Here is a 10,736-nt window from a genome sequence, read left to right as displayed (position 1 = left end):
TAAAATGAACAAAGCAAAAGACTACAGTTGTTGGAGAGGGTGTGGAGAGATGGGCACCCTCATACACTGTTGGTGGCAATGTAAACTGGTGCAGCCGCTCTGGAAAACAGTGTGGAGGTTCCTCAAAAAACTATCCATAGAACTCCCTTATGACCCAGCAATAGCATTGCTGGGGATTTACCCAAGAGAGACAGAAATGGTGTTATGTATTTTGAAGCTCTTTCATTGGGTGCAAAAACAGGATTGTTATATTATCTCACTGAAAAATACTTTAAAGCTGTTTCTTCATTATCTTCTGGCTTATATCACTTTTCATTGAGAACTCTTGTCAAATGTACCTTTGTTGCTTTGTATCTAATATTTCCTTTTTCCTCTGGTTGCTTTTAAGATCTTTTCTTTATCACTGGTTTTATGCAATTTGAATATGATGCACGTTGGAGTAGTTTTCTTCATGTTTCTTGTGCTTGGAGTTCACTGAGCTTTTTGGATCTGTGTGTTCATATTTTTCATCATATCTAGAAAAAATGGAGCCATTATTTCTTCAAAGACTCTTTCTGTTCCCTTCTTCCTTTAGATACTGTAATACATATTTATTAGGCCACTTGAGGTTTTTGCACAGCTGATTGATGCTCTGTTTATCTTTTCTCAGACTTTTACCTTTCTGTGTATAATTTTGGATGGTGTCTATTGCTGTATTATAAGTTTATTAATTTTTCCAGTGTCTTATCTGCCATTAATCTCATCCAGTGTATATTTTTCATCCTAGGCATTGCAGTTCTCATCTCTAAAAATTCAATATGGATCTCTGAAAATATTTTCCATGCCTCTACTTTTCACATATTTAATCTTTCCTTTATTTGACCACACATAGCATAGTTTAATGTCCTTGGGTACTAATCCTGTATCTGTCTTTTCTGGTAGGTTTCAAATGATGGATTCACATTATAAATGTATTTTCCTGCTTCTTTCCTGCTTGGTTATCTTAAAATTTTTATTGAAGTATAGTTGACCCACAGTGTTCTGTGAGGTTCAGCTCTACAACGTAGTGATCCCACAATTCTATAGATTATTCTGTGCTCACCACGATAACTGTAGTGACCATCTGCCAGCTTGGTAATTTTTTATTGCATGCCAGATGTTGTGAATTTTACTTTGTTTGGTGTTAGATATTTTGTAATCCTATACATATGCCTGAACTTGTCTGGGGACATGGTTAGATGACCTGGAAATGGTTTGCTGTTTTCATGTGTTGTATTTAAGCTGTTGTAGTTAAACTTACAGGCCCACAGTGTCATTTGGTCTCGGGCTAATTTGCTTTTTAACCTCTTACTGAGGCAGACCCTTTCTGCATACTCTACCAGAGGCCTTGGGAATTATAGGGTTTTTCACTCAAGTTTGTGGGAACAGGCACCATTCTTGGCCTTGTGTGAGCTCCAGGGATATTTTCCCTTGAGGCCATGCACTTGAATTCATGCCCATGTATCTTCTCATGAACATTCTTCTCAGTAACCTGCCAACAATACTTTGGAATTCTCTGTGTAGCTTCCTCAATTTTGGGGCTCTACTCTGAGAACTCCCGCCATTTTGCCCTCAGACGTCTAGCTACTTCTGTTACCTTGGGGACATTGCCAATATCCATCCGCATTCTCTCACTGAATGGTGGCGTGGAAACTTTCTCAGAGAGCAGAGGCATCATCCTTGACTTTCACGTTTGTTTCTCATCTCTCAGGGATCATTGTCTTTTGTTGCCTGAGGCCCAATGTCTTTTTTTTTAAAGTTTATTTGTTTAGTTTGAGAGAAGGAGAGAGAGGGAGAGAGAAAGCGGGGGAGGGGCAGAAAGAGGGAGAGAGAGAGAATTCAAGCAAGCTCCACCCTGTCAGCAAAGACCTCACCTCAGGGCTCGATCTTATGAGATCATGACCTGAGCTGAAATCGCTGAAATCGAGAGTCAGAGGCTTAACTGACTGAGCCACCCAGGCCTCCCTGATGCCCAATGTCTTGCCAACCATTGTTTTCTATAGTTTGCTCGATTTTTCATGGGCAAGTAAATCCAATCCCTAGCACTGTTTTGTTAGAAGATGCCCTGAGTATTCAACTCAACCTTGACACAAGGCCTAACAAAGAGGGAGCCTTGGGCTGAGAGCCAGGAGCTTGTGATTTGTCTTAGATCAACAGGCTGGGTTTTCAGGGGTCCGGACTTACCATGTACAAACACCCTGGTGCCTGGTCCAGACTTAAACTCCACATCAGGGGTCCCTTTCTGGAACTTCACACAGTAGTAGGTACCAGCATCTGCTGGGGTGATGTTCCTGATGCAGATGGAAAAGTCCGTGTTGTTTCTCTTTGTGGCGTCTGCAACCTTTGTTACTCGAGGCGACTGGGGGGGGTGGTCTCCTCCTCTGAAGCTGAAGATTAACTCCCGGCCTGGCCCTGTCCCCTTGAACCACTCCACCTTCCCAAGGGGGTGCAGGGAGGTCACGGTGCAGCGCAGAGTGGCCGTCTGTCCGGCTGCCATAGCCACGGACTTGTCCGGCTGGATCACCCTCAGCTCCGCCTCACCTGCCACACCTGGAGGGAAAACATGTCAGTTCCAGATCCCCTGCCTGGCCCCACAGACTTGTAGTTTTTTTGTGGGAATAGACCTGGAAACTTTGAAAAACACTCAGGACTGGACGGCCCAGAGTCTGTCGACCTGGAGTCAGGCTGATGTGGGTTCAAGGCTCAACTCCAGCACCGGACAAGCTGTTTGGGGGAACCCCTTCTCACTGGTTTCGGTTTCCTCTCTGTTAAGCAGGATGGATCAAGCCCTTCCCCATCAGTTCTGTGAGCTTTAAAATTTTTTTAATTGTTTATTGTTGAGAGAGAGAGAGAGAGAGAGACAGAGTTGTGAGCAGGGGAAGGTCAGAGAGAGAGGGAGACACAGAATCTGAAGCAGGCTCCAGGCTCTGAGCTGTCAGCATAGAGCCTGATCCAGGGCTTGAACTCACAAACCATGAGATCATGACCTGAGCCAAAGTTGGACGCTTAACTGACTGAGCCATCCAGGTGCTGTGAGTTTTAAATGAAGACAGGGGGTGTCAAGGACACAGAGTGAGTGCTGTAATGGCCAGAATCAGCAGGGCCACTTTTACGTGCTCATATTTGCATTCACTAAGCCCTGGATGGATTCGACAGTGGGTGTCCATAGACCCTTCTGTGCGCCAGGTGTCTCTCTAAGCACGGAAATACATGAACGCGCTCCTGTCACTCCCGCCGCTACTCTGCGAGAAAGGCTGCATTATTCATCCCTGTTTCCAGACATGACAATGGAGGCCCGGGGAAGTTCTTCACTTGTCCCAGGTCAAACAGGGTATAAGTGATGAACTTGGATTTGAATCCCGGCAGGTCAGTTTCAAAAAGTATCTGCACATTTAACCACTTTGCTGGACGGCCTCTTGCCTGAGCTGTCAACCCGCCAGGAGGGGAAGGGGTGCTTGGCCTATCTGCTGAGTGTGGGGATCAGCTCTGTGGGGAGGGTGGGCAGGCAGGCTTAACTCTCACATCAAGAATCTAACTTTAGGGGGCGCCTGGGTGGCTCAGTCAGCTGAGCATGGACTCTTGATTTGGGCTTAGGTCATGATCCCAAGGTCGTGAGATTGACCTTTATACATATTAAATATATATGTATGTATTTTATTTTAGGATGCTGAAATTTTGGGAGACTTAGTAGTCTATAAATTACCACTTAGTTTTCTGATAGTTCTGCATGGCATGTGGAGTCCTTGTGATAGATAGATTGATTGATCTATTGATTGATCTCTCTACCAATTGATAGATCTATTTACCATCATTTCCATCTTAATTAGGGCAGCCCTGATTCCCGGGTTCTAGGGTTTTCAGCAGGAGTCAGATGCTGCACTTCCACCTCCTCCCTCAGGGTGCCACGAGGTCCTGCAGTCAAGCCAAAGGGGGTCATGGAGCCTTCACAGTGTGACAAAAGTGTGGGAAATGAGGAGGGGTGGGAACCCTGGCCATTGAGAAATGTCATATGGGGAAGATCCTGTCTGGACCTCAGTGGGAGAGGAAAGGACCCCTCCAAGTAAAAAGCATTCTGCAGGGATTTGTTTGGGGAGATCCTTGTTGTAAGAAAAACATCTGGAGAAATGTCTTAAAGAGGAAGAGGCGGTAAAGAAAGAGGGCCTGGAACAGAGATCCATGTGCCCCACTGCCAGTGGGGGCACCTGCACCACCATCCCTGCCCGATGGCCCCCGAGGTCGGCACTCACCTGTGACGCCCAGCAGCAGAGGCAGCAGCAGGGATGGCAGAGGCGGGCAGGGTGGGGAGGCAGGTGCGGGCATCGTGGTGGCCCGGGGGCTGGTCTGTCCACGTGTTGTCCTGGAGAGGCCCCTGGGACGCGCCTCTGTAGTGAGAGGGGAAGCCTGACTCTGTCACATAAGAGGAAATGACTGTGATGGGCGGAACTAGCTGTGCGATTTTGACCGTTTCTTCTTCTGGATTGTGAAATAGGAATCCGACTCAGCTAACAAATTACTGCTGTGAGGCTCCCAAGATGCTTGGAGAGTTACGGCAGGCTCCCTTAGTGCCGGGGCTGTGTCCCTTGGCCGCCTCGCTCTATGCTAGAGGCCCTGCCGGCTCTTCCTCGTCCAGCAGCCCCAGGCACGCAGTCGCGAGCAGTCCAGCAAACTGGGCTCAGATGCACGGCCCAGCTGACCAGGAGGCAGGCTCCCGGGAACGGGGCCTCCAGGGAGCGGGGCCCACTATGGATGGGTCAGTGGTAAAAATGCGCCATGTCTGATGGGCCCTCCTGGCTTTGAGAGTTGGCTTGCAGGGGGAGTGGCTTTGGGTGAACAAGGAGTTAGGTCTTTGGGAGGGAGGATGGCCTCTGTTCTAGAAGGTGGAGGAGGCCTGCATGGAGAAGGGACGTCAACAGGGTCATCCTGCAGGGACAGCAATACACCCCACACCCACGAGGAAGAGGGGTGCGTCTTCTGTCTGCCGGGCTCTGGGGTCAGTTCTGGGCAGGGGGAGTGCCTGAGCAAGAGGAACCCCCACGTTGAAAATGCTTTTCTCTTGAGGAGCAACAACCCACACACAAGATTGAGTCCAGAGCCTGAGAAGCCGTGAGCTCTCCACTTCCGTGGCTCACGGTCCAGATACTGCCTTCTGTGACTCAGTTTCCCTGCTCTTCTCGACCCTTGCCTCCAGCAGCTGACTGTATGTGGGTGGTACAAAATGGCAGAACCGAAGAGGAAGTCCGAGATGGGGTTAGATGGGTCTGTCACAGGACAAGTTTTCTCTTCCCTTGAGATGCTATTATTATTCGAGCTGTTTGGTTTCTTTTTTCCCCTGAGAGAGCTTGACTGTGAGACCCTTGGCAAGGCCTGAGTGTTCCTTTAGCATCCATTATTCCAAGCCACTTCCTCTTTTCAGTGGTGACAGATTGTATTTTTCAGAGCTGATGGCAGCAATACCCCTTCCTCATGCTCTTTGACATGCCTCCCGTTGAGAAGTGGGTAAATATTCCTTGCCCCTGAATCTGGGCAGGCTGGTGATGACGACCCAGGGGATGTGAGGTGACTTCCCAGGCTAGACCATAAAACTTCCCTGTACTTCTGCCCTGCTCTCTTGGCACACCTCTGTTTGGAATCTGGCCGCCAGACTGAGGAAGTCCAAATTCGCTCAACGTAGAGACCACACGGTAGGGATGTGTGTGGGAGTTCTAGCTGAAGGCCCAGCTAACGATCCAGCCGGTAACCGGCATCAGTCATGAAACATGTACTTGAAGAAGCTTCTGGATGATTCCAGACCCTAGATGTTGTCACCCTTAGCTGAATGTGCCTCGCTGAGGCCCGAGACTTCATACAGAGGAGACAAAGCCATTCTTGTGCCCTGTCTGAATTTCTGACTCACAATATCACTAATTGCAATGAAATGGTTATATACTGGCCCTGAGTGCTGGGCTGTTTTGTTACACAGCCATGGTGACTCCAACACTACCGTTGGTAGCCTTGTTCTCCATCTCCTTTCATTCGTGTCTACCTCCTTTACTGGGCTTGGTGCTCCTTGCTGGCAGGGACCATTGAATGTGGCCGTAGGAGACAGACTTAGGGGCCAAAAGGCCCCTGGTTGGAATCCTAGGCCCACCTGGTCCCTGTATGACCATGGCCTAGACATCTTCATGCCTATATGGTGCTGTCTGCTTAGCACCTGTAGACCATACTCATCACTCACCTGTCCATCAGGCTCTCTGCCTGTGTCCCCATTTCAGTGTCTGATGCCCCCAGTGAACCAGTTAGTCCGGTGGAGACCTTGGAGTTATTTTTGATAACTTCTTTCAACCTCTCCCCCAACCCCCACCTCCTTTCATCTCAATACATCTTAAATCTTCCTGTGTCTGTCTCTTCACTCTCACCTCTGCTTGGCTAGCCTGTCATTTTGCCTCCCTTTTTATTTCCATTGCACGTAGTCTTCTCCTCGCCCTGAAGCCAGAGTGCTACTTTTCTTTTTTTTTTCTTTTATAGTTTATTGTCAAGTTGTTTTCCATATAACACCCAGTGCTCATCCCAACAAGTGTCCCCCTCCATGCCCATCACCCCTTTCCCCCTCTCTCTCACCCCCATCAACCCTCAGTTTGTTCTCAATATTTAAGAGACTCTTATGGTTTGCCTCCCTCCCTCTCCTTAACTATTTTTTCCCCTTCCCCACCCCCATGGTCCTCTGTTAAGTTTCTCCTGTTAGACCTAGGAGTGAAAACATATGGTATCTGTTCTTCTCTGCCTGACTTATTTCACTTTGCATAACACCCTTGAGTTCCATCCATGTTGCTACAAATGGCCATATTTCATTCTTCCTCATTGCCATATAGTACTCCATTGTATATATAAACCACATCTTCTTGATCCATTCATCAGCTGATGGACATTTAGACTCTTTCCATGATTTGACTATTGTTGAAAGTGCTGCTATAAACATTGGGGTACTTGTGCCCCTATGCATCAGCACGCCTGTATCCCTTGGGTAAATTCCTAGCAGAGCTATTGCTGGATCATAAGGGAGTTCTGTTGTTGAGAGGAAACTCCACACTTTTCCAGAGCGGTTGCACCAGTTTGCATTAGGAAGATGCCTGTTTCTCCACATCCTCGTCAGCATCTATTGTTTCCTCATTTGTTCATTTTAGCCACAGAGTGCTATTTTTAAACAGGACTTCTGATCGTGTCATTCTCTTTAAATGGCTTCTCGGCACCCTTATGGTAAAATGAGAGTCTCCTCATTTGCCTGACTGATCTAACTGCTGTGCTGGCCTCACCTCCTAGCCCTTCACTCCTGTTTGGGCTCAGTGGCCTTGACCTTTCTCCGCAACTCAGGTCCCATACTCCTCCTCCTCTTCCATGTACTAGGGATGCCCACGCACTTCTCGTTACAGATAAACCTAGAGCACCCTTAAGTACCTATCAGAGTTTAGTCATGTATTGATTTTAACTGTCTTGCCCATTAGAGCATATGCCTCAGTGAGAACAGGGTTTGAATCCACTCTGTCTTCCACTCTGAATATTCAACAGATGTTTTTAAACTCAGGAGGGAACGGTGAGTAGATTCATGGTAAGTGTGTGTGCAGTGACCCCAGATGTCAGCTGCTGGTCTGGTTCTTCCCAGAAGCAGTAGACCCATAGGATCCCTACCTTCTGTGGCATCTCACAGCTGCCTTCTCCTCCCTTTGCTCCTTCTTGGGCTTCTCTGTCCCTGGAATCGCTTGGAGCCTGACACTCATTAAGTAAACCATAGTGGTGGCTTCACAGCTACCTCATTCTTGACCCCTCTTGGTCAGGGTACTTGAAGCTCTCCTGGGTGGATGTTATCAGGGCACAAAAAGGCAGACTTCTTGGATCTCTATTTTGGTGCCTGGCTCTTGGGTGAGCTTTGGTAGGTATCACAAAAGGAGAGGGGATAAGCCTCATGCCTATGGGGTGGAATAAGTTTTGTCAATACTAACATGGAGGACCCCTACCAAACATTTTCATGCAGCATCTATGCATACCAATCCCCCAAGCTCCTATTTGGATTAGACTATGAGATGTAGGCACCATTAATAAGGGTGAGGGTGACACAGGTGAAGACAACGAGGTGGTCGAGCTCCTGGGTGGCTCTTATTAAAGTTTTTTTTTTAATGTTTATTTATTTTGAGAGAGAGAGAGACAGAGTGCAAGCAGGGAAGGGGCAGAGAGAGGGAGACACAGAATCTGAAGCAGGTTCCAGGCTCTGAGCTGTCAGCACAGAGCCAGATGTGGGGCTCGAACCCACAAACCAGAAGATCATGACCTGAGCCGAAGTCAGCCGTTTAACCAGCTGAGCCGCCCAGACGCCCCGGGATGGGTCTTTCAAACTCAAAGCCAAGGCAGTAGATTATAGAGCTAAGCCTTTTAAATGTGAGAAACAAGTGGCTTGTGGAGGAAACAGTTGATTTCCAACTGTTTTACATTGAAAAAAGTAACCGAAGCCCTTTTTAAAAAATTTATTTATTTTTTAATTTACATCCAAGTTAGTTAGCATATAGTGCAACAGTAATTTCAAGAGTAGATTCCTTAATGCCTCTTATCCATGTAGCCCATCCCCGCTCCCACAACCCCTCCAGCAACTCCCTGTTTGTCTCTTATGTTTTGTCCCCTTCCCTGTTTTTACATTACTTTTGCTTTCCTTCCCTTATGTTCATCTGTTTTGTGTCTTAAATTCCTCATATGGGTGAAGTCATATTTTTGTCTTTCTCTGACTAATTTCTTTTAGCATAATACCCTTGAGTTCCATCCACGTAGTTGCAAATGGCAAGATTTCATTCTTTTTGATTGATGAGAAATATTTACTCCATTGTATATACATACCTCATCTACCACATCTTTTTTACCCATTCATCCATTGATGGACATTTGAGCTCTTTCCATACTATGGCTATTGTCGATAGTGCTGCTATAAATATTGGGGTGTCTGTGCCTCTTCAAAAACAGAACACCTGTATCCCTTGGATAAATACCTAGTAGTCCACTTGCTGGCTATAGGGTAGTTCTATTTTTAATTTTTTGAGGAACCTCCATACTATTTCCCAGAGTGGCTGCACCAGTTTGCATTCCCACCAGCAGTGCAAAAGCGATCCTCTTTCTCCACATCCTCACCAACATCTGTTGTTGCCTGAGTTGTTAATGTTAGCCATTCTGAGGGGTGTGAGATGGTATCTCATTGTGGTTTTGATTTGTATTTCCCTGATGATGAGTGCTGTTGAGCATTTTTTCATGTGTCAGTTGGCCATCTGGATGCCTTTTTTGGAGAAGTGTCTATTCATTTCTTTTGCCCATTTCTTGACTGGATTATTTGTTTTTGGAGTGTTGACCTTGATAAGTTCTTTTTAGATTTTGCATACTAACCCTTTATCTGATATGTCATTTGCAAATATCTTCTCCCATTCTGTTGGTTGCCTTTTAGTTTTGCTGATTGTTTCCTTCATTGTGCAGAAGGTTTTTATTTTGATGCAGTCCCAATAGTTCATTTTTGTTTTTATTTCTGTTGCCTCCAAAGACATGTTGAGTAAGAAGTTGCTGTGGCTGAGGTCAAAGAGGTTTGTGCCTGGTTCCTCCTCTAGGATTTTGATGGTTTCCTGTCTTATGTTTAGGTCTTTCATCCATTTTGACTTAATTTTTGTGTGTGGTATAAGAAAGTGGTCCAGGTTTATTTTTCTGCATGTTGCTGTCCAGTTTTCCCAGCACCATTTGCTGAAGAGACTGTCTTTATTCCATTGGATAGTCTTTCCTGCTTTGTCAAAGATTAGTTGGCCATACATTTGTTGGTCCGTTTCTGGGTTCTCTATTCTGTTCCATTGGTCTGAGTGTCTGTTTTTGTGCCAGTACCGTACTGTCTTGGTAATTATAGCTTTGTAATCTTCATCTTAAAGTCCAGGATTTCAATGCCTCCTGCTTTGGTTTTCTTTTTCAAGATTGCTTTGGCTATTTGGGTTCTCTTCTGGTTCCATACAAATTTAGAATTGTTTGTTCTAGCTCTGTGATGAATGCTGGCGTTATTTTGATAGGGGTTGTATTGAATATGTGGATTGCTCTGGGTAGTATTGACATTTTAACAATATTTGTTCTTCCTATCCAGGAGTATGGAGTATTTTTCGATTTTTTTTTGTGTCTTCAATTTCTTTCATATGTTTTCTATTGTTTTCAGTGTATAGATTTTTCACCTCTTTGGTTAGATTTATTCCTGGGTATTTTATGGGTTTTGGTGCAATCGTAAATGGGATCAATTCCTTGATTTCTCGTTCTGTTGCTTGATTATTGGTGAATAGGAATGCAACCAATTTCTGTGCATTGATTTTATATCCTGTGGCTTTATGTGCACTGAATTCATGGATCAGTTCTAGCAGTGTTTTGGTGGAAATCTTTTGTGTTTTCCATATAGAGTATCATGTCATCTGTGATGAATGAAAGTTTGATTTCCTCCTGACTGATTTGGATGCCTAATATTTCTTTGTGTTGTCTGATTGGTGAAGCTAAGACTTCCAATACTGTGTTGAATAACAGTGGCAAGAGTGGACATCCCTGTCATGTTCCTGATGTAGGGGGGAAGCTCTCAGTTTCCCCCCATTGAGGATGATATTAGCGTTGAGTCTTTCATATATGGCTTTTATGATCTTGAGGGATGATCCTTCTATCCCAGCTTCCTTGTTTTTTTTTTTTTTTTTTTTTTTTTT

The 10,736-nt window shown here is 45.6% G+C and overlaps 1 protein-coding gene and 1 long non-coding RNA gene across 5 annotated transcripts in view; one reads left to right on the top strand and one right to left on the bottom strand.

The window, feature by feature from the left end:
- The window catches only part of LOC115273602, a 59,197-nt gene that overhangs the window by 19,260 nt on the left and 29,201 nt on the right, over positions 1 to 10,736 (top strand). The window contains exon 1 of one of the 4 annotated variants that reach the window (XR_003900855.1): positions 1,998 to 2,823. The exons of the other annotated variants lie outside the window; for them this stretch is intronic. This is a non-coding gene — a long non-coding RNA (uncharacterized LOC115273602). Of the gene's footprint in view, positions 1 to 1,997; positions 2,824 to 10,736 lie in introns of those variants that run through there. 4 annotated transcript variants of the gene reach the window in all.
- The window catches only part of LOC115273594 (signal-regulatory protein beta-1-like), a 29,233-nt gene that overhangs the window by 9,338 nt on the left and 9,159 nt on the right, over positions 1 to 10,736 (bottom strand). The window contains 1 exon segment of the mRNA XM_029916701.1: positions 2,203 to 2,568. Within this exon segment, the coding sequence (XP_029772561.1) occupies positions 2,203 to 2,568 (366 nt within the window).

Source organism: Suricata suricatta, chromosome 12, assembly GCF_006229205.1.
Source record: "Suricata suricatta isolate VVHF042 chromosome 12, meerkat_22Aug2017_6uvM2_HiC, whole genome shotgun sequence".
Taxonomy (NCBI): domain Eukaryota; kingdom Metazoa; phylum Chordata; class Mammalia; order Carnivora; family Herpestidae; genus Suricata; species Suricata suricatta.
This window is presented reverse-complemented; position numbering and strand designations above follow the sequence as displayed.